General features: G+C 40.8%; 1 protein-coding gene across 17 annotated transcripts in view; it reads right to left on the bottom strand.

Annotated features, from left to right (window-relative positions):
* Window positions 1-23024, bottom strand: part of MYO3B (myosin IIIB) — a 409714-nt gene that overhangs the window by 82989 nt on the left and 303701 nt on the right. For 10 of the 17 annotated variants that reach the window (XR_011428259.1, XM_070241194.1, XM_070241192.1 and 7 more), the window contains 2 exons: window positions 21087-21189; window positions 288-372 (listed from right to left, as the gene is read on the bottom strand). Coding sequence is in view for 13 of the 17 variants with exons in the window: in XM_070241194.1 (XP_070097295.1) it covers window positions 288-372; window positions 21087-21189 (188 nt within the window). In the remaining 4 variants the exon portion in view is untranslated. Of the gene's footprint in view, window positions 1-287; window positions 373-6212; window positions 6345-21086; window positions 21190-23024 lie in introns of all 17 variants that reach the window. The other 7 variants (XR_011428260.1, XM_070241193.1, XM_070241198.1 and 4 more) reach the window with 2 other exon arrangements.

Genomic DNA, 23024 nt, shown 5'->3' with positions numbered 1-23024 from the left:
CTCAAAAAGAGGCTCTAACATCTGTAGAGAGTGGAGTGCACAGACAAATCACCTCAGGGAGCAGCTAGCATTTATTCTCAGCAGCAAATTTCCAGGCTTTTGATTCTCTCTTCGCTGTACCTCCCTGTCTCTCTGCTGAACCAAAGTTCTTTAGCAAGCTAGGCTTTTGTCTCAAAGACTTCAAAATATCACTAACAGTCTCATGTTTGGATGGCCTGACCAAGTAGCCACAGACAGGCTTCACATCCACAGACTTGGACGAGTCTGAAATAAGGATACACAGTTACCTCAGAAGCAAGATGTTCAGCTACCTTATTTGGATGTCCTGTGAAGACACCACACCCTTTTGGAGAACTCTGGGCTTGTGAATACCTAAAAATAAAAATAATAATTTTTAAAATGCTTGAAAATGATAATTAAAACACTTAGAGTTGTTTTCCTCCAAAGATATATCAAAACATACTCTTAAATTAAACTTTCATTGTTTCCCATTCCAGTCCTTGGTTAAAAGGACATGGTCACTTTAAGGAAATGCATCCTATGAGGTGTAGCTCCTACACCCACAGTCAGCCTGAGATCCTAAGACCCAAGACACTGCCTTTTTAAAGGTGTGTAGTCCAACTTGGTCTACTTTTGAGCTTTCACAAACTTTACCAAGAAGGCAACCACACTGATGCTAAGGCTGCACTTTCCAGCACATTAATCACATTTTTAAATAATTCAAAACAGAGTCCTTAGTCAAACAAGTTTGGGAAACGCTGAGTTGTCCAGAGTTGAAGAGGTTTCCTTACTGCAGGAACGATCTTTTACAATCACAATACGCATTTATGGATTTCTAAAGGGGGGGGGGGGGATGCAGGGTTTCCTAAGCCAATTTGACCGAGAAACTTAAAAAGTGATAACCTAACATCTATTAAAATATTAATGTCTCATGGACCAAACGTTGGAAAAATCAATTGTGCTTCATCCCCAATTTCTTATAATTGGAACACACTGTACCAAAGTGTGATCATCATAACACACTGTTAAAATAGAATCTGTTTCTTACAATCCCTTTCAGATGGAATCCAGCAGAGTGGAAAGCACTGCCTACGGGAAGGGAAATCTAGGTTCTAACCCTGGCCTCAAGATCCCTAATTTCTCTTTCTCTCTCACACACACACACACACACACAAATATGTGACTGAGTAAATTTCTGTAGTACTCAGAGTTCTGGTTTTCCTCATCTATAAAACGAGGGGATTGAGATAAATTATTCCTAAGGTCTCTTCTAGTTCTACATTAATAATCTTATTCTTTATTTAAACTGACAAATTCATTTTCTGATTTTTTTGTGAACAGTTCATGCATATTACCTTCAAATGCATCTATTTATAGTAGTTTATAGCAATATACCGAATTTTTAAATATCACATCAGTACCTGAGGAGAGGTGGTTTCAATGATAAATTTATTTTTGTGTATATTTATGGAATGTAAGCTCCATGAAGGCAGGAACTAGATCTGCTTTACTCTATATTTTATATTGGCACCTAACCCAGTGTTTGGTACACTGTAAGTGGCTCAATAAATATTAGATAAGTTGAATGAGTAAAAGAATGACTAGTGGACCCCCAAAATATGAGCCATGAAGATCAGTAAGAATACCCTTAACATTAAAAGTAAATTAATAAAAAGTAAATAAATTAGGAAATTTTAATATTTTAAAAAATGCTTTTATGTATCTAATGAGAGTTTCACAACCATTTGAGCTAAGTGCTTTAACAGTCACTATTATATAGATGAAGAAACTGAAGTTCAGAGAGGGTAAGGGATTTGCCCAGGGATCACGGTGAATGCCTGGTAGAGCTATGACACCGACCCCTGTTCGTCTGACTCCAAATCTTCTGCTCTTTCTCGGAACCGTGACACCCTCTATGTGGTTTGGTCTCTGTGCATTGGCCCCAGGGACTCATTCCTATCAGCCTAGGCAATCCCGGTGGTGGTGGGACACCTACACGACAGGTGGACTCGGAGATCCTCTAGGAGTCCTGATAAGCTCTGGAGAAAATCTAAGGAAAAGAGTTTGGCTGTTTCAACAATCAATTTCTGCTTTTTCTGCCCCAAGAAAGAAATGAACCTCTTAAGAACTCCTCTAGCTTGCACAGCTTTTCAGGATCCAAAGGCCAGTGGCAGACACCTTCCAACTCTCTACTGGGGGTTGGCTCATCAGTTCGACTCCCTCCTCACTCAAGCCTTTGGACGATTCTAAGGCAGCTCAATGTACTGTTTATATGTATTACTTGGTTTTAAAAAGGCAGAGGCAGGGTGGTAGTGTCCACAGGCAAACAGGTGAGAAAATATTTGATTAAGCAAAGTTAAGCAGGTTTCTTTCCTGAGAGGCTTTCTAGAACTTTTAACTTAATAATATGCACAATGAAACCCTAAGAGAGGAAAAGAATGGGCAGGATTTTCCAGAGGTTATTTTAACAATAGAACCCTTCTCCTATGGAGCGTGTCGGGGGTCTACTAGTTCCTATAACACGCCTTAGGAAACACTGATCCAAGCAGCACTTATTTCAAACAAATTCCCATTTGCCTTTAGAAAATGGTCTACAAGTCAATATTCTTCAAAAGTCTAACTGTCACAACCCCTTTGCAGCAATTTCATCAGATATGTTGTCATTTGCCTCAGGGACTTGAGACTGGCAGTAAGTGGATAATGCTCTGTGAGCTGTCACCACCAAAATAAGGAAAAGCACAGTAATAACAAATAGCCAATGCTTATTGCATGCATACATGCCACTAGGCACCTGGCAAAGCATGGATACATGGTTATCTCAACTAATACTTCCAAAAGCTATATGGATTGGTTTTATTTTTATTTTTATTTTTTTTGGTGAGGAAGATTGGCCCTGAGTTAACATCTGTTGCCAGTCTTCCCCTTTTTCCTTGAGGAAGATTGTCCTTGAGCTAACATCTGTGCCAATCTTCCTCTATTTTGTATGTGGGATGCTGCCACAGCATGGCTTGACAAGCAATGTGTAGGTCTGCACCCAGGATCCAAACCTGAGAACCCCAGGCTGCTGAAGTAGAGCACGTGAACTTAACCATTAGGCCACTGGACTGGCCTCTGGATTGGTTTTATTTTTATACCTATTTTATAGGTGAGGGAAGTAAGAGTCAAGAAGCTAATGACTTGCTTTATGTCATAACTAGTAAACAGTGCAGCATAAGACCGGCTGCCACAGAAAAGGAAACTCCAAAGGGAAATTATTGATTCAGGCAAAGATTATCAATTGCTGATAAAACCTTTAGACAAATGGTTGATGGGGAACAGGACATTCATATGGTACCAAAGGACCACTGGACAGATTCCTTTTTCCTGGTCACAAGAGGAGCAGGTAACTAAATGTTGGAGAAATCAGAAGGACACCATCTTAATCCAGTACCAACCTTAGCACCACTAATGCCCAGGCAATACTGTCTTGTGAGGTGAGGCAATATGAAGTACTTGACATCACGTAGGATATTTATATTTTTTCTTTTGCTTAAAAACATTTAGCTTGAATCTAATCAAAGCTTTAGATCTAACTTATAGTTTATCCAAAACACATGGCATAAAGGAACAAGCTAAGACCACAAAGAATGAAGCAGACAGATATGGAAGGTGAGCTATTTTATGGGATAATTGGCTCAATCTCTTAAAAAGTCAGTGCCATGAAAAAAGGGAGTATTGTATACTAAAAGAAATTTACAGACATAACAACTTGATGCAATGTCATGTCCTGGATTGCATCCCGGCTCGGACAAACACAGGTGTAAAAGACATTCTCGGAACAACTGGAGAAATGTGACCACAGATTGCTATTAGATGATATTAAGGAATTATTTTTAAAGCATGATGTGATTTTGAATCTATAGGAAAGTTTTTAAAAAACAACACTGTCCTCAGCCTCTATCAGGTACTACATGCTAAGCAGCACAAGCTGTGAATCTGGTTATCAAAGAGTGGTGACTAGGAGGTAGCTGTCTCTCTCTATATGATTCACCTGCATATTTATTTCTAGGGCTTCTCTAGCCTCAGAAGCCACAACTAAAGTCTCAAGCAGATTGTCTCCAGAGCTCGGCCACTTGGCTGCTTCACCGCACTCAGTTCATTGAACTGTGGGTTCTAGGGGAGACAGAAACTCTCAGTCACTGTTGAGAACCCTTCTGCTGGGCATCTGTCCTGCAAAAGCCCCAAAATAAACTCATGTCTAATTCCCTCTTCTTAAACTCTGATCCCAGTGTGACTGAATGAGAGGCAAGGTGAAGGCTGGCTCACCAGTCTGTGGCTGCTGAGAACGCCCACCATCTCTCTTCTCGTGCAGCAAAGATCCATGAGGCCAGCTGGCTTTGTCATGCTGGGCTGGCTGAAGTCACCATGTTCTAAGGACTGGGTCTCAGCTTTGCAGGCTCCAAAATTCAGTTTGCTAGTTCATTGAGGGGTGATGATTTTCTTGGGAGGTGAGCTGCACTAACCAAACTCAGAAGAGTCATATTTGAAAAGTAGAATGCTAGTGTGTGATTTCACAGTGAGTCGTACGACCGAGACCATCCTTTGCCCCTCACTAGTTGACTGATAGACTCTGGACTGAATTATGCACCAGAAGTCGAGCAGAGGAAGCAGGGTGCTCTTTGAGGATTGGATCAACCAAGCTAGTCTTGCAATTAGCCTTTTTACTTTAGGGTTAGAATCAGTACCTTTTTTCTTGGACAGGAATAGAGACACACTAGTTACTCTCTGACTCTCCATTTTCTAAACTTCATTTAAATTTCTTTGTGCAGTTTTTCTTAACTTTCATAAAATTTGCAAGATTTTGTCTTATCTTTTATGAATTATAATTTAGAATGGCTTCTAGACAAACTGAGAAACCCATAGTCGTTCACACTTAAAAGCATATTCTAATTTTAAAACAGGATAGGTTGCATCTAATTCATTGTGGGTTGATTTTTGGTCAGCTTCCTAGTGTCTCTAGATTTGGGAGTAGTTCTCATTGTAAACTCATGTCTTACCCGGGAGCCCTGGGAGAATGGCTAACTAGGAGAACCAAGCAAATATGTTCCCGCTTCTTTCATAGCTCTGAAAAAAATCTTTTGTACATGGAGCTCTGAATAAGAGGTCGATTTCTTGTTCCCAAAAAAAGGCAGTCAATCATGCTGCAAAAGATATGCTCAGACCAAGATATTTTAACATAGTTGGAGCCCTGTGAATCTTGAGGGAGGCAAGTTTCAGAGAAATAAGTCATATAACTTTCCTTATGGAAGTTATTACCATGAAAAATAATAGAAAATGTAAACTTCAGAAATGGTTTTAATAAGTTCAAGTTCTGAAGGTAAATTAAGACATTTAAGGAAGGACAGCAGAGAAGACACTGTCCTTGAGAAAGATCCCTTGCTGACCTGAGTGCTAACAGGATTTCCATGTGAACTGGCCACAGGTTGAACTCCATTTGGCAACTCTAGCATTCTTATTTAGTTCTTATATGGAATTTGAACATTCTAAGGGCTGAGGGTATAAATGAGGAAGAGTACCCAGATCTGAATCTCCCCACATTGTCACTACGCATCTACTCTTCCCTGATTTGCATGAGCTAGGTGTCACTGCATACACTTCTTACTGCTTATATTTATTTAAATAGTTTTGAAGGCACAGAGGATTAAAAGGTAACAAAATGTTTTAAGAAAAACACAAGTTATCGTGTTAAGTTCAAAAGCACCCAAAATGCATAATTTAATGCATGTTTTATTACAAAGACTGGAAAGCTAGGATTTCTAGAATACTTTTGTGTGTTCCATTTACTACCACCACCACAACCAATAAGTATTTGCCAAGCACCCACTAAATCTCCCCAGCGTTGCATTCATACTTGCATGCTTTTACCTGGAATACCATCTCCCTCTTGCCCACCTGGTCATTGCATCCCTAGCCTGTAGCTCAGGTATCAGCATCTCTAAAGAGTCTTTCTTGTTCTGACCCCAACCCAGCCACCTCTCTCACTCTGGGCAGAGGTGGAGGCTCCCTGGTGTATTCGCACAATCTATTGAGCAGAACCACACTGAAAACCTGGTTCTGTAACTGACTCATCTGGTGCCACATACTGACCAATTAAAAGAGTTCGCAAATCACCTAGTGAAGGTGAGCTTTATTAGATTTTGTTCAAGGGAGGGAGAGCGAAGAAGAGTACGTACCATAAGCCACTTAGCTTTTGAGATATCAGAGTTGTTCCCATTGCTGTGCTTGTCAATTTTGTCTTTTCTTCTTTGCTTTTTAGTTGATAAAAATGTTCCAAATTTCCAAATGGCCTGAATATTCACCAATCACTGATCAATGAAAGTATAGTAACAACTGAATTTCTCCTCAAAGTAAGTGACTAAAACAACTAATAACTGAATTTCTCCTCAAAGTAAGTAAAACTAGTGGCAAAATGTTTCCCTTTTTTTCTTATCATCAAAAAATAATTTTTTGGATTAAAAAATAATATATATTCACTGTTGTACTGTATAAAATACAGATATTCAGGGCTGGCCGGTGGCATAGTGGTTAAGTTCATGCATTATGCTTTGGTGGCCCAGGGTTTGCAGGTTCTGATCCCGGGCGTGGACCTAGCACTGCTTGTCAAGCCACACTCTGGCAGCATCCCACATAAAATAGAAGAGGATTGGCACAGGTGTTAGCTCAGCAACAATCTTCCTCAAGCAAAAAAAGAGGAAGATTGGCAACAGGTGTTAGCTCAGGGCCAATCTTCCTGACAAAATAAATAAATAAATAAATAAATAAATAAATAAAATACAGATATTCAAGAAAAAAGATCAGGGATAATCTCCATACTCAGATACAATTACTGTTAATATCCTGGTGTATGTCTTTTCAGATGCTTTTCTATGCATATAATATACATTTTTAAAGATAACAGTTCATGACATACTATCATAACCTACTTTTTGTAGTTATAAGCATCTTTCCATATATTTGTGTGAAATACACATATATGCAAGTGTGCATGTAGGTCATATTTATGACTGTATAGTACTTCATCAGGTGATTATTATAAGTGATTTAACTAATCTCTTATTTTTGGATAAGTTGTTTTCAGTTTTATCATAAGTGGATCATTACATATTCTGTACATATAGTTATGAGTACTTGTCCAAATATTTCCTTAGGATAAATCTTAATGTGAGGCTCTTGGGTCAAAGTGTGACAAATTTTTTGCTTATTTAAATGCTTTTGAGTTATGTCATCAAATGCTCTTCTAAAAAGTAACAAAAATTAACACTGACATCCATAGAAGTATGAAAGGACCCATTTCCCATCATATTACCAACATTAGGTACTATTGGTCTTTTTAATCTTTGCTTACCTCTTTGGGAAAAAACCAAAACAAACCAGTGTTACCTCATTATTATTTTAATTGGCACTTCTTTTCTTTCTTTTTTTTTTCTGAGGAAGATTAGCCCTGAGCTAACATCTGTGCCCATCTTCTTCTTTGTATATGGGACTCCTGCCACAGCATGGCTTGACAAGCAGTGTGTAGGTCCACACCCAGGATTCGAACCAGTGAACCTCGGGCCGCCAAAGCAGAGCACACGAATTTAACTGCTACACCACAGGGCAGGCCCCTTAATTGGCATTTCCTGACTTCTAAAGAGGGAAAATATTATTCCTGGGCTTTAATATATGATGCGACAGAAATACAAAGAGTATAGGAGAAGTGGAAACAAACAATAACAGTGCAAAACAAGATCACCATTACTGCAGGAAGAAAAAGGAAAGAAGAAGGAATGATCATGACTTTTGTATTTTTTTCTCATTAGGTTTGGCTACTTGGTAATTTTTCTAATGATTCTGAATGCATACCTTGTATCTCACTCCCAATCAGTATCACTGTTGAATGAGTGGAATGTGCAAATTACACTTAAATACATGGATATTTGCTTGCTCTTGGACACAATTATTTTAAGTTTTAGAACATGGCTCAAGGACAAATTCATCAAAAGGGCTCAAAAAGGCTGAGAAATGTTCCATAATGCCATTGCTCTAAGTTAGCACTAGTTGGATTTATGTACTTATGCTAATATCCCAAATCCCACTGAGCTCTTTAAATTTGATATTGTTTGCCTCATTGCGGTTCCCAACCGTGAGCCCATCCAGTCTTAACCTGCCAGTCTTTGCATTCTCATTTCTTTTTTTTTCCTCCTTTACTTCTTTTTTGCAGGCAGTTGTCATTGTGTAAAGTCTAAGGTAGGAGCAGAAGGCTTTTCTTCATTCTGCTTAGAATGTTTGCCTCATTGGTAAAAAAGACAGTCAGCCAAGAGCCACCCATAAAGTCTACTTCAGTTCTCTGTCAGCAACCAAAGGAACCAAGAGAAAACTTGGCCTCAGGCTGAGAGATGGAATTAAGATGCAGTAGTGAAGAAGAGCACTGTGACCTGAAATCATGCATGGCCCTGGGCTGAGGGCCACAGCACAGCCAGAACAGCTGAACGATGCATTACTGTGCAGAGGACTTGACTGGATCATCTAATTTAATCCTCATATCAGTGCTAGCAGTGATCTCTAAATACTTCAGTGCATGTTTCTTAAAAGCAAGAGCATTCTCTTATATGACTATAGTACAATGAGCAAAATCAGGAAATTAATACAATATTATTATCCAATGTACAGACTATATTCAGATTTTGTTAATTGTCCCAATGATGTCTGCCATAACAAAAGAAAATCCTGGATCCTATATTTTTTCAGTTGTCATGTTCGTTTACTTTTCTTTCATCTGAAATAGTTTCTCAGTCTTCCTTTATGTTTACTTTTGAAGCCTACAGGTCAATCATTTTGGAAAAGTTCCTCTGTTTGGTTTGTCTGTGACTTCTTCATAATTAAATTCAGGTTATGCACATTTGGCAAGAAATTCACAGAAGTGATGTTGTGTTCTTCTCAGTGCATCCCATCAGGAGGTAGAGGCTGTCAATTTGTCTGATTACTGGTGATGCTAACTTTCATCACTTGGTTTAGGTGGTGTCTGCCAGGTTTCCCCACCGTCCTTTGGTAATTAATGAGTATCTTATGGAGATCTCTGAGACTATGCAAATAGCTTATTACTCCTTAAATGTTCACCTACTAGTTTTAGCATCCATTGATGATTCTTACCTGAAACAATGATTATTTTGGTAGTTGCCAAATGGTAATTTTCTGTTTTTATAATTTCTTCTACATTTATTATTTTACATCTTATTGCAAGGAAAAGCTTACCCTGTTTCTTCTTCCCTCCCTCCCTTCTTTCCTCTTTTCTTTCTGTTAATCTGAATGCCTGAATTCTTATTTTATGCAATACACTAAGTTCTTTTATTATCATTACTTTGATATGCCAAATGTCCTAAATTTGGCACTGGCTTAATTTTATGGGGTTGGGAGTAACAGACTTCAAAATGAGTCCTTTAGAAAAGACTGCTTAATACTGAAGATTACATAAAGAAAGGTCGATTCTTCAGCGATAACAACAATAATTCCTCCTATTACTACTATTTATGAGGGCTTTTTATGTTCAAATGAGATGCTGTGTACTTTGTATATGTTATCTCATTTAACATTCATGACCTGGTGAGGTAGACATCATGCCATTTTATCTTCCATTTAGATGAGGAGATGAATGCTTTGAGAAAATACGTAAGCTTATCAAGATTTTACCCTTAGTTGTAGCAGGTCTAGTAGGCTCTAGGGCCTTTGCTCTCTACCACCAAGGCAACCCTACAAATAGGTGTGGAAGACTTCAGGAAAGGATAAAGGTCTTAGAAGCAAGGCTGAACTGTTCCTTTAGGTAGCTGGACCTTTTTTTCCAGAAACCAAAGAGTCATCTGAACTTTTTGCATTTTTATAAGTGGAGCAATTGGAAACTGTCTACAAGTCGGTTATCACTCTAGGAACTTCCCTAACCTGCTTTGTGGAAACCATCCAACTCTGCCTGAAATCCAGTAAGGAAAGTATTAAGAAAGAGCTCATTTGTCCTAATGTCAGGTGACAGATCAAGAGAGACACGACTTGGCCAAGTAACCTGGGGAAGCATTCCCATGGGTCAAGACAAGTGAAAGCCAAATTCAAGAAGAGAAGAAAAAATGAAGAGAACAGTATATCAGGAATTCTTAAGAAACTGAGTATCTATTCTATTTTTAGATCCCAGGTGAAGACAGGGCTGTAGCTTTGCTCTCCCTGCAGGATAATATACTATATCCTTCTTCCTGCAATGACACCACTGCGTCCACCACCACCACATGCCACTTTTAATACCAAATTTCAGATTCTATGAGAATGAGCTTAGGTGAAAGAAGTATGTTGCATGCTAGTGAAACTAATGCAAACAACTGCCCTGCCTTAGAGGGAAAAGCACAGTTGGATCTGAGAATAACATCCTTACCCTCTCAGTAGGAACAAACTAAAAATAAAAGACAACAAGGTGTTTCCTGCCAGTCAGTAAATCCAATAAGCAAAGAAGATGCCTCAACCTGGCGCTGGGTAGTTGTCAGCCTGACTCCCTCCATCTGAGAGCAGCCATGTGGTTCTCAGAGCTAACAGCTGCCAAGCAGAACCCCTCAGATTAACCCATAGGTGGTGTTGAACCACTTCCCATTAAGATATTTGCAAAGCAAACAAAAGTGATAGCCCCACTCTGAGTGCTGGGAGCTGGCCAGGAATGCTGGCTGTTCTTGTTGACACAAAGAGCTCTCTGGGGAGGGTCTGGGCTAGAGCTTGGAAGGCCAGACTGTGTTGATATAAGGCCATTAGAATCTTGGTATCAGGGACTGTTTATTATCTAATATCCCAATGACAGCAGTCGCTAGAGCTCTGTTTCACCAAGGCTCTCTATTCCTCTCTGTTTTCCCAACCTATAGCATTCAGATGAAAAGAAAACATTCAACCCTCCTCCTGTTTTGTCTACTCATCAAGGAGACAAGTCTGAGAAGTTACTAATATGCACACAGAGAGAGTGTGGCATTACTACTGTCAACAGCTTCTGTGGCGAATACTTGGTCAGGTTCCTCCTTAATCTGAAGAGATTAGGGCAATGCTAATGGAAAATATGCTGGCATATTTGTGTCCTACAGGTAGGCACCAACTGCCATTTAATTCACAAAATACACTTAGAACTGAAACACTAATATTTTTTCCTTCTAACCAAAGAAAATGAAATAAAGTTAATAAGGCTGTGGAAATGTACAAAGTTAATCTTTCAATCTGTAGGATTATAGTCTCAGTTTCTTTAAATGTTGATAATGAAACACTTTTACATAGAATTCATTTTTACACAAATTTTATTTCCTGAAATATTTTCAACGTGAACAAGTTTTCTTTTCTTTCAAAATAGGCTGGATATGCAAAGGCATTTTTGTCAAAAATGCATTCTGAGACTGAATACAGCAAAGGTCTGGATGAGGATATAAGCAAAGCAGATATCAGAGATGTGCTGAGTTTCTAGAATTTCCTACACTCACAAAATGAGTAATGTAGGAAGGGGGTAAGGGATGGCAAAACGGCCAGAAGAATTTGCCAGATTTTGCCATTTCCTGAAACTGTCATTTAGATTAGAAACCAGAACTTTAGAGATGTAGGTATTGATTGTATAAGGAGAAGGACAAAGACAGAAAAAGAGAGAGAAGGAAGGAAAGAAGATAGGAAGGGAGGGAGGAAGGAAAAAGAGAGTGAGAGAAGGACAGAAAGGAAAGGGGTAAAAAGGGAAGGAAAGGAAAGAAAAGTAAGGAAGGAAGGTGGGGGAGGGAGGAAGAAATGAAGGAAGGAAAGAAGGAAGAAAGAAAGAAAGAAGAAAAGCAAGCAAACGGATTGAGATTTCTTTAGAAAAAGTAGAGGCATCATCATACTAAAAAATTGATTTTTTATAAAAAAGAAGAGAGCCATCTGACATTTAAAGTACAAAGTTAGAGAACTTTTTAGAATCTTGAATATACCATTCAGTTTTAGGTGATGTTTATACAAATAAGATTGTCACTGGACCCATGTTCTCTGTAAATGTACAAGATTTCCAGAAAGAAAGTGAATTCAACCTTGCAGGTCAACTTTGCAGAGCTCATGCCATCATTTGCTGATGGTTTAATTTGCTGATGACCAATGTGTTTAGGGAAGATTAACATAAGCACAAAAGTTCATGTCCACAGGAGATCACATTAAAGGCCTTAGTGGGGTGTTGTCATAACTTCAGATGTATATGATATGTTGGACATACTGGAAATTAGTTCTCAGTCTGACTGTCCAAATCATTTCTGGAGATACTCCATCTTTGTCTGAGGCACCAGGCACAAAAACATTGCCTTGAAGTGTGAATTTCAGGTGGGGTTGGGTGTGGTCATAGAACCCAAGTCAAACATACGTTCTAACATCCTTTCTGCCTAAGTTCATTAGGTGCTGGTTCCTAGCAACTCACCCTTAAATTAAGATATTAACCATAGACAGCTACCTGTCAATAACTGAGCTTCTAAAGAAAACATAACTAAGCATTTTCTCATACTTGGGGCTTATTTTTGAATTAGGAAGGTAGATCCATTACAGAAAAACAACACAGTGTTAACAGCACCTCCTTTTACTTATTTTGCTAGTACTGTTGGCTTTTGAAGAAAACCAGGTTCCTACTTTATCAAAAATTAATTATTACATTTGAGTCAGACTCAAGATAAATAGGAAGCATTTCTAGAGCACAAAGTGATTAAGTTTAGCTTTGGACCAAACAGAAATAAAAATTAAGGAGCACATATTCATTCATCCATTACTTTTATTTTATGCCTATAATGGCCAAAGATTCTAGATTCGGTGAGTTACACAGAAATGAGTGACAGATAGTTTTAGCCCTGGAGTTTATTATCTTATGTAGAATATAGTAATAACAGCTAGCATTTTTGTGCACTTACTACATGCTAGGTAGTCTTTTAGATATTTCCTATAGTTTATTCTCACAATAGCCATTTGAGGTAGGTACCATTATTAGAAATATGCTTAACTTGCCCAAGGGCATTGAGCTTATTGGACATAGACCTGGGCCTTGAAGAGACACAGTCTACCTCCAGAGTTTGAACCCAAACCGTTCCCTCTATCTGCATGGTGCCCCTGCACATGGTGGGCTGGAGTCAAACTCAGATGCTCAAGGGGCCAGGCCATGAATTAATAAGCAGCCCAATGAGTTGGTATCAATGGAAACAGCCTCTACTCAGTTCTAGCAGATTGCTGCTAGATACTCCAATTTTTCAAGAGCCATCAGAAATCTGAATTGTTATATGAAATCTTTCTATTTTTATATGTTGGAAACTAATTTAGAATTTCAAAACATTGTGCAGGCCAAACAAAATATGTCTACAGACCATATTGTATCCAATGACTTGGGTGTGCATCTTTTGGCTTATAGAATAAGGTCCAAAATATTTTGCGCAGCTTTTAAGACCTCCCACATTCTGGTTCCCACCTGCCTTATTCTCTGTAACAGTTCTCTCTGCATCACTCCACTCCCACCACACCCTCAGCCTTCATCCCGCTGGACATCCCATCCTCCCCAGAGTGCCCCTCACATATCCTGCCTCTGGGCCATGGCCCACTCTATTTCTCCCACCTTGGCTGCTCTTTTCCTAGTTCTGCTCTCCTTCAAGGGGCTACAGGAGGTGCCACATGGGTGACACCTTGAAGGATAAGTAAAACATCAACAGGTAAAGACAGAACTGGCAAGAGAATTCTATTCAGAAGGAACAGCATGAACAGATATACAGAAATAGGAAAACAAAAGACACGTTGAAAACCACCAAAAAGCTCCAAATATTTTAAAAGAGGCCTCTGGTCCTTGGAATCTGGTCCTATAAAGAAGACTCTGATTGCCGACATTCTTGACATGCACAATTGTTCTAAAAGGATCCTTTGCATAAGGATCACTGGTGATTTAAGGTTTGCTGAGATAGTGCAGATAAATATTTATGTACAGCTATAAGCAAATCCACAAGAAAAAATATAACTCAAAACAGATTTTTCCTTGAAACTCCGGTCAGCTGGTGATACGGTTTCTGGCTTCAAAAAGGTTTTGAAAATAAATGTGACCGATTAATATTTTAAAAATCTAGAAACTCTAAGAAAACCCTAACAATCAAGTAAGGTCTGAAAGTTATAATTTGAGGGTATGCCAGTGGAATCCTGGCCATATTGGCAAGGGTGAGTCTTGGGCCCAAAGTCAACCTCAGAGTTATCCATGAGATAAGAGCCACGAACACAAGAAAATAAAATTTGGCTCTCAAGTTAAAGCAGAGAGTGAGTACTGTTAAGTTTCTAAAATACTGGAATCCTCAATGTTTATTTTTGTCTATCACTCTGGAGCTAAGCCAGAGGGGTCCTGACCCTTCATATTAGGTTAGCTTTACAGGAACCTTTCAAATACCACTATTACTACTGTGGGGACCTGGAATTGGCCACCCCAAGATATATCTGTTTGGCATCAGGATTATTTGAGGCTCATTGCTTTTGATAAACTGGGACAGGGAAGGAGGCTCTGAGGAATGGAATTTGCCCTTTGTTGGGACACATTTGCATTTGTAGGGTAAATCTCTATCTGTAGGGGGTGCCTCCCTCTCTGTACCAGGAAGAAGAAAGGAGATGACCTTCTCTCCAAAAACTCTTAATCAATACCAAAGGCAAGGACTTAAATCTGCATTTTATTGTGCCTGTCTGGTAACCTCCTATAACTGACTTCCCTCCCCCTCCCAATGTTGGCATTTCTTAAGGATTAAGCATCTTTCCTTAGGCTAGGAACTGATTGCTGCGCTCACCTGTGACCGCCCAGCTCCAGACGATAGACTTGCCTCCTGCTACGCCCTCTGAGATAGCAGACCACTACCTGCTGCGTCCATCAAGCACTGTGTGACAGGGCAATCTGGTGACTATTGTGGGAGGGACATTTCAATCACATGTGAAACACCCTGTTTGGGGGTATATAACCACTATGTGCACCCCACTTCTTCGGTGCCCTTTCTTCCTTCGGGAGGAGAGGCCCCGGGCCATGGTTCCTCATAAAGCTTTGTTTAATTTTCTCTTGCTATTCTGTCTCATGTGAATTTAACTCGTTCTCCAGCCAGATGAACCCCCATTTGGGGAGAGGAAATGTCCTCCTCCCCTACACTACTATTATGGCTACTACTTCTATCACTGTGACCAACAGCAGCTTGCCATCATCCCTTATTAAGCATTTATTATGTGTCTAGAACTATGTTAGTTCCTCTCCATAGATTATCTCTAATCCTCAAAATTATTCCCTTTTTGCAGCCTAGGATATTAAAGTTCAGAAAGATTAAGGAGCTTGCCCAAAGTCTCATAGTTTGTAAGTGGTTGAAGTAAGATTCAAACCCAGTTCTGTCACCAAAGCCCATTCTCTTTCTACCCGAATAAGATGACACATAGAGCATCTACTACACCATAAGCACTTCATAAAAGAAGGCCACCATCCCTACCACTGCTATTGTACCTGCTGCCTTTTCCCCTCTGGTTCCATAGGAGGTCCTGCAATGCTTTAGTGCACTAACTCAGCCACAGTGGTAGAAAATTTGCTGGAGGGCACTAGCCTACTGAGGGAGTGAAATGAAAGTGGAAGGAAAAATGAGCACGGAATTGAAGGGTGGGAGAGGAAAGGTCCTCCTGCTGTGTAAAGAAAAGTTTTGTTTTGTTTAATCTTCTTAGCATTGCCACGTATTTCTGCAACAACTCCTCACACAGTGTTTGTCAAGATACGTGGCGATGTGTACTTCACAGCCCACATGAAAATCTGGCCCACAGTCGGCCCTCACTGGGAGACTGTTTCTCTGGCTCATCAACTCTGAGGTCAGCCCAATTGGCTTCAAGTCCCAGAGCTGCAAGGATGACAAACGGGAGAAATATGTGCTGGTTTTCCCCTCTTGTGAGGTGCCAGCTCCCCTTGAGCTGTTTAAGTCATGAAGGTTCCCATCACTCTGAGTCTGAATCCTCGCTGAAGTGGCCCAGGATGAAGCCGCTTCTCTGGGGGTGTGTTACAAGCTGTCGGGCAAAAAGATCTGCACTAGCATTATCAATCTGCCTCCCTCATATGGACTTCTTGTTACACAACGACAGGCTAGCTGGGCTAAAGAATGTCAAATAAAAGACTTGCGAGAGCTCTGCCATATGCAGGCCAAATTAAATTAAGGGGCATAATCCTCACTATTGTACTTATCAGCATTAAAATGGAGGATTACTATCACGGGAACAAAGCCTCATGACATAAAAGACTATTTCCACTCTGTCATTCCCTGTACACGGTTACAGGCTCATGTAGGAAGGGGAGCACAGAAGCGCCACTCCAACTACTGACTTCTACTTTCAACCTGAGGTTTCCTTCTCCCTAGCCAAGTTAACTCCATCCCATCATGCACAGATGGGAGCACCTTCTCCCATGAGGCCATAGGCTTTCTCTCAACAATTCGGTGCTGGAATTTTCTCCACCAATCACAGGGTGACAGTTTTATGCCAATCAGAGTTTATTCCTTAGCTGATTGTGTTTTAAGATTTAGGGCAATGACAGTTACAGAGAACAGAGAGTAGAAAATGCCATGGGCTAAGCATTTGGAGCCTGGAATCTAGAGAGGCAGTAGAAGGCACCAGTTAAAAGTGTGGGCTCTGGAGTCAGAAAGCCTGCGTCCAAATCCTGACTGTCACTTTACTAAGTAACATTGGCAAGTCACTTGTAATCTCTAAATGTTAGAAATTACAAAATGTGTACCTCTCCCTTAGGGTTGTTATGAGAATTAAACAGGATAATGCATGTAAAACACTTAGCACACTGCCCAGGAAGTTGTTAATGAATACCAAATGTGAGCTGTTGTTATTATTGTTGGAGACAGGAGATCTGGATTCAAGCCACAGACCTGCCATTTATTCTCTGTGTGACAGTGGGTGACCTCGGACTAGCTGAATGAAAGCAGGATTAGGTAAATCTGATACATCCAACCCAACACTGATCTCTGGGCCAGCATTTGGGACCTACCTGATTAGCTTCCCCAGGTTCAGTTTACTCGTTGCTAACACAAACCCAAAAGGCTGGTGTGAGAATTACATGAGAAAATTGTGGGAAAAGACTTGGCATGGCAATAAATGTTGGGTGAACCTGAATGAAGACTTCAACATGTCCTGTCGTTCTTATTCTCAGCAATATTTCTTGTTGTATCTGGGTCTTCCTTATGATCTCTTCCCTCTGATTTTGCCATCCTTTCATCCTTCCCTGGTATATATCTGCACCCATCACTACCCCTTCGGGACTCTTCTAGCACACAGTGCCCTTTCTTCTTTGCCTACTCTCTCCTGTGGAAGCTGAAAATGCCAGTGCTTACTTTCTCAGCCTCCCTTGCAGCTGCCCTGAAGAGCTGTAAATTCTGGCCAATGAGATTCAAGGGCAGTGTCTGGAAACTTCTGGGAGAGGGTTCCCTTCTGACACACAGAGACAGACTTGTGAGGTGAACCCCCTTTCCATCCACCTCTTCCTTCCTGCTGTGGATATTGCCACGTGAGGAAATGATGCTTAGCGCTGCTTCAACCACCTTGTGACCATAAGTGGAGGCATTGCTGACTTGCTGAAGTAGCAGAGCACAGAAACGGAAAGGGCCTATGTCCTTGATGACATCCCTGAGGGGCTGATCCAGCACTGGAACTTCTGTCTTCGGACCGCTTGTCCTGAGGGAGCCTTGAGTCTATTGGTTGGAGGTTCTGTTACTTGTGGCTGAGAGCATCATCACTGGCACAATTCTGCTCTGTTCTCATTCTGCCCATCTTCCACTTGCCCCCAAGACTTCCTTCCTGTCAACCCTTGGGTTGATCCACAGGGCACTGAGGTGACCATCACACATTGAGGGAAAAATGGGACCCCAGGCCCCCGGGACAAGAATGTCCTGACACACCATCTGAGGAATTATTCTGTATGTTGTTGTTGTTGCCACCATCCAAAGATTGAGCAGGAAGAAAATTTCTCTCATAAAAATCTGTGTCTTGAAGAGTGGCTTGATAAACTTATTGAGTACCTACTGCATGTATTGGCAACAGGGAGGAACAAGACTCAGCCCTCGTCTTTGAGAAGCTGACCTGCTAGCACACAGTCAACCACATCACCAAGCAAAATGTGAAGAGCCACAGAGAGCGACAAACCACAGTGTGGTCTTAGGACTCTGTCTGTGAACCATTACCACTCACAATGTCATAAGCTTCTGCCGAAATGTCAATCAATTCATCACCAAGAATACTGTTTAGTTCAGTTAATATTTCTTTCATAACAAGCCTTTCTTGATAAAGAAAGCAGTGGGTTGATTTATAGTCAGACACAAGTTCATTATTTTGTCACAAACCAAGACTTTGAGTAGTACGGTTATAAATGGGTTATGAAAGTTCAAGGAGTGTTAAAGAGAATTAAGGTCTTCATGGAGGAAAGGGATATGACAATATATCTTCACAAAATGGGTAAGAGTTGAGCAGAAAGGAATGGGCAGAGAGAACAGAGGAAGGTGCATTGGTAGAACAATGAGAAGTGTGACTCTAGGTGAGTCTGGAGGACAAATTGGAGCAAGATAGAGAGAGGCTTGGAAAATAGCAGACTGACATGTCTGAACATATTTTGGTCTAAAATGGGAAGCCATTAAAGTTCTTTGAAAGGTCAGAGTACGCGTTAGGACGATTGATCAGGTGTCAGAAATGAAAGCTCATCTGTAAAGAGGAGAGAATGGAGACAGAGAAAGAGATAATGACAGGCCTGGACCAGGGAAGGATGCTTAGAAAATGACTGGAGATGGGGTTAAGTGAGAGGTAGGGATCAAAAATGACTGCCATGTTTCAAGGCCAGGTGACAAGAGAGCGTTTGTGCCACTCGCAGAAGTGGGAAGTTCAGGCAGAGGAGGTGCTTTGGTAGCAGCTTTCATAGGTGCTTTTCTGCTGAGGTCCTGATGTGTCCATCAGGAATATGTGTCCAGCAGGAACGGGCACAGGAGTGTGGAGCTCGGAACAGAGATCTGAGAATCGTGCTCACACAGCTGAGAGGTGATACTAGAACACACCAGTGAGAGAGGCTATCACCCAGGTGAGAAGTAGAGAAAGATGAGAATCGAGGACATGGAGAACTGCCTACATATCAGCAATGGGTGGAAGTTGGATCCAGAAAAGGACCTCTTGGAGGAAGAACCTGAAGGCTGCAGTACTGCAGACACCCAGGAAGAGAGTGATTCAAGGACAGTAGGGCCCATGGAACTGAATGCTGCTGAGTCTGATGATGATGAGACTCTAGTGATGAGAGCTGAGCGGAAGGACAGTTTTAGGGATGCGGGGAGGGCACAGATCAGATTTCAGGATTAAGGAGAGAAAGGTTGGTGAGGGAATGAGGCAGATGACCTGGATGTCAGTCTGATGGCAAAAAGTAAGAAGTGGGGAGACAGGGCTAAGAATCGGCTTTTGTTACAATGGGAAGAGGCAAAGGGAAAAGAGGCAGCAGGGGGAGGAAGATATGAAAGCAAGGGGTGGGCTAACTGATGGTGGCAGGGCCTGGTGGGCAGGGACATGATGGGAGGTTAGCTTGTGCAAGGAAGAGGACCTGTGGCCTTTTGAGATCGGAGCAAAGGAAGAAAGGGTAGCTAAAGATCAGGGGAGATTCTAAGGTGGAGGGAAGTGGAAGTTGCTCACAGCACTTTCCTGAGATTCTGAGTAAAGTTAGTAATCAGCTGAGGTTGAGGGGAGTCAGGCTGGGGCTGGAGCCATTTACCAAACTGGTTTACTGACTTGTCCAAGGACAAACAGCTAGAAAATGTCAGCAATAGGACAAGAACCCAAGTCTTCCACCTGCTAAGTTCAGTGGTCTTTCTGTTGCATCAGAAATTCTAAACTTTGTTATTCTAATATGAGATGATAGGTTTATAATATTCCCTTAAGTACCTTACATGAGCTAGTCCGACTATTAAGAAAGTTGCCTACTTTAAAACCAGTCCAACAACAATTAGAGACCAATTTGTCAAGTCTCAAAAATATTAATAAGACATCTAAAAAAATCAATTATTTTTAAAAATTATATATCACGACTGCCTTTTTTTCCAGGTGAAAAGATGCAAAGAACTTTCTAATGATCTGCTTCTTTCTCCAAATCCTGGAGTAAAATTTCAATGAAAATTCCCACAATCAATTTGGAGGAAAAGAAGAAAAGCAAGCTTTATTCTAGTTAGACTTTCCCTTTGCCATGGTCCACTCCTTCCTATAGTTGTGTCCTCCTCCTGGTGACATGTATGACAGGCCTGAAAACCTATTCTGGGAGAAGGCAGGTTACGAAAGTTTCCTTGAGGAATAGGAGGCCTATGAGGTCCTTGAGTCTCCAGTGCTTGATGTCATGGCTTGGCCTGACTTAAACGACCTGAGCCTACATTTAGCCAGGGTCATTTTCCTCTGCAGACCTGACCATCCCAGATGTACGTTGAAATTAGTGCACTATGGCCCTGGGCAATATGCTCCATTCGTTTTGAATTATATTTAACTAAAACCTGTAAGTAAACAGGAAATGATACTCCCTTTTTGCTTTAGCTTAATCCAAGGGTTTTTCAATCTCAGGACTATTGTCATTTTGGGCTGGACAATTTGTTGTGAGGGATCATGCTGTGCATTGTAGGAATTTTAGCAGCATCCCTGGCATCTATCCACTAGATGCCATCAGCACAACTCCTCCCCCTAAAGTTGTAACAACCAAAAATGTCTCCCACATTGCCAAATATCCCAGAGGAGAAGAGCAAAATTGCCCCCGTTGAGAACCATTGCTTTAACCTAATGAGGCCAAGTACAGGCTTTACCATGAAGAGAACCAAAAAAGCAGGATTGCTGTCAGGTTGTCCTATACAATGAAGACTTTTGCTCATAGATTAATGACCTCTAACATGGGAGAATCTGATGGGAAACACTTTGTGGCTCCACTTTTTCCAACTTACCAAAATAACAGTGTTAGAAATACTTCTGTTTCATTGTCCATTGGAACAGAGCCCCTGAGTTTAAGACTGGGAACATTTATAGATAAGACTCACCGAATTTTCTCAGTGATAGCAGGAGAGTTGCTTGAAGTCTGTGCATGGCCACTGTTGGATTCTGCTTGTTGACTGCTTTTATGATCTACAGAGCCCCTCAGAACTGCAAGAAAACAAACAAGTACTTAAAGATTTAAGGATAAATTCAGAAACAGGCAGGGGTAGATTTTAGCACCCATCTGCGCTCTCTGCAGCACCTCTCTCCCTGCCCTCATGCTGCTCCCTGACTTTCTGCAGCCTTTGTCTAGGACACATCATCAAAACTCACCTGTTCTGTGATCGCAGGCCTTGCTTGGTGCTAGGTCCCAGCCAGCAAATTGGATAAAATAACTCACGCTTATAGGGAAAACAAGCTACCTCTCTGGCAATACACACAAATCCTGGACAGAGATTAGAGGCCCCCAGGTGAGGCAGTAGCCCCCAGACAGCAGCAGCAGGCAGTAGCTGGAACAGCTGTGCCAGACAGAATTAGTAGATCAGCTTCTAGTCCCAGCTGGGCAGGGCAGGGATTCCTGCTGATGTGGACATTAGGTCAAGGAATGAAATGTCACAATGTGGGTAGAATTAACTGTAAGTAGGGAATCAGCTGAGGTTGAGGGACAGTTTACTGATGAGTTTCTCAAGAGTGGAAGTGACAAATACAATTCCTCCTTCCTGTGCCCATGGCAGCCATGACTAATCAATCATGGCTCCCTTTTCTTCTGAACCTTAATTCAGCTTCAAGTTCCTTCTTAGCACAATGCTTCACATCAGTGGTTCTTTTTTTTTTTTTTCTGTTCTATTTCATAAACTATTCTTTTTTTTTTTATTGAGTTATTGATAGGTTACAATCTTGTGAAATTTCAGTTGTACATTAATGTTTGTCAGTCATGTTGCAGGTGCACCACTTCACCCTTCATGCCCACCCGCCACCCCACCTCTCCCCTGGCATCCACTAAACTGTTCTTAGTCCATAATTTTAAATTCCTCATATGAGTGGAGTCATACACAGATTATCCTTCTCTCGCTGGCTTATTTCACTCAACATAATTCTCTCAAGGTCCATCCATGTTATTGCAAATGGAATGATTTTGTTCTGTTTTGCAGCTGAGTAGTATTCCATTGTATATATGTACCACATCTTCTTTATCCATTCGTCTGTTGCTGGACACTTAGGTTGCTTCCACATCTTGGCTATTGTAAACAGTGCTGCAATAAACATTGGGGTGCATAAGACTTTTGGGATTGCTGACTTCAAGCTCTTTGGATAAATACCCAGTAGTGGGATGGCTGGATCGTATGGTAGTTCTATTTTTAGTTTTTTGAGGAATCTCCATACTGTTTTCCATAGTGGCTGCACCAGTTTGCATTCCCACCAGCAGTGTATGAGGGTTCCTTTTTCTCCGCAACCTCTCCAACATTTGTTGCTATTAGTTTTAGATATTTTTGTCATTCTAACGGGTGTAAGGTGATATCTTAGTGTAGTTTTGATTTGCATTTCCCTGATGATCAGCGGTGATGAACATCTTTTCATGTGCCTATTGGCCATCAGTATATCTTCTTTGGAGAAATATCTGTTCATGTCTCCAGCCCATTTTTTGATTGGGTTGTTTGATGTTTTGTGGTTGAGTTGCGAGAGGTCTTTATATATTATGGATATTAAGCCTTTGTCAGATATATGACTTGCAAATATTTTTTCCCAGTTAGTGGGTTGTTTTTTTGTTTCAATCCTGTTTTCATTTGCCTTGAAGAAGCTCTTTAATCTGATGAAGTCCCATTTGTTTATTCTTTCTATTGTTTCCCTTCTCTGAGAAGGCATGGTGTCCGAAAAGATCCTTTTAATACTGATGTCAAAGAGTGTACTGCCTACGTTTTCTTCTAGAAGCCTTATGGTTTCAGGTCTCACCTTTAGGTCTTTGATCCATTTTGAGTTTATTTTGGTGAGTGGTAAAAAAGAAT

The sequence above is a fragment of the Equus caballus genome, chromosome 18 (genome assembly GCF_041296265.1).
Source record: "Equus caballus isolate H_3958 breed thoroughbred chromosome 18, TB-T2T, whole genome shotgun sequence".
Taxonomy (NCBI): domain Eukaryota; kingdom Metazoa; phylum Chordata; class Mammalia; order Perissodactyla; family Equidae; genus Equus; species Equus caballus.
Note: the sequence above shows the minus strand (reverse complement) of the source record. Positions and strands in the feature narration are given on the sequence as shown.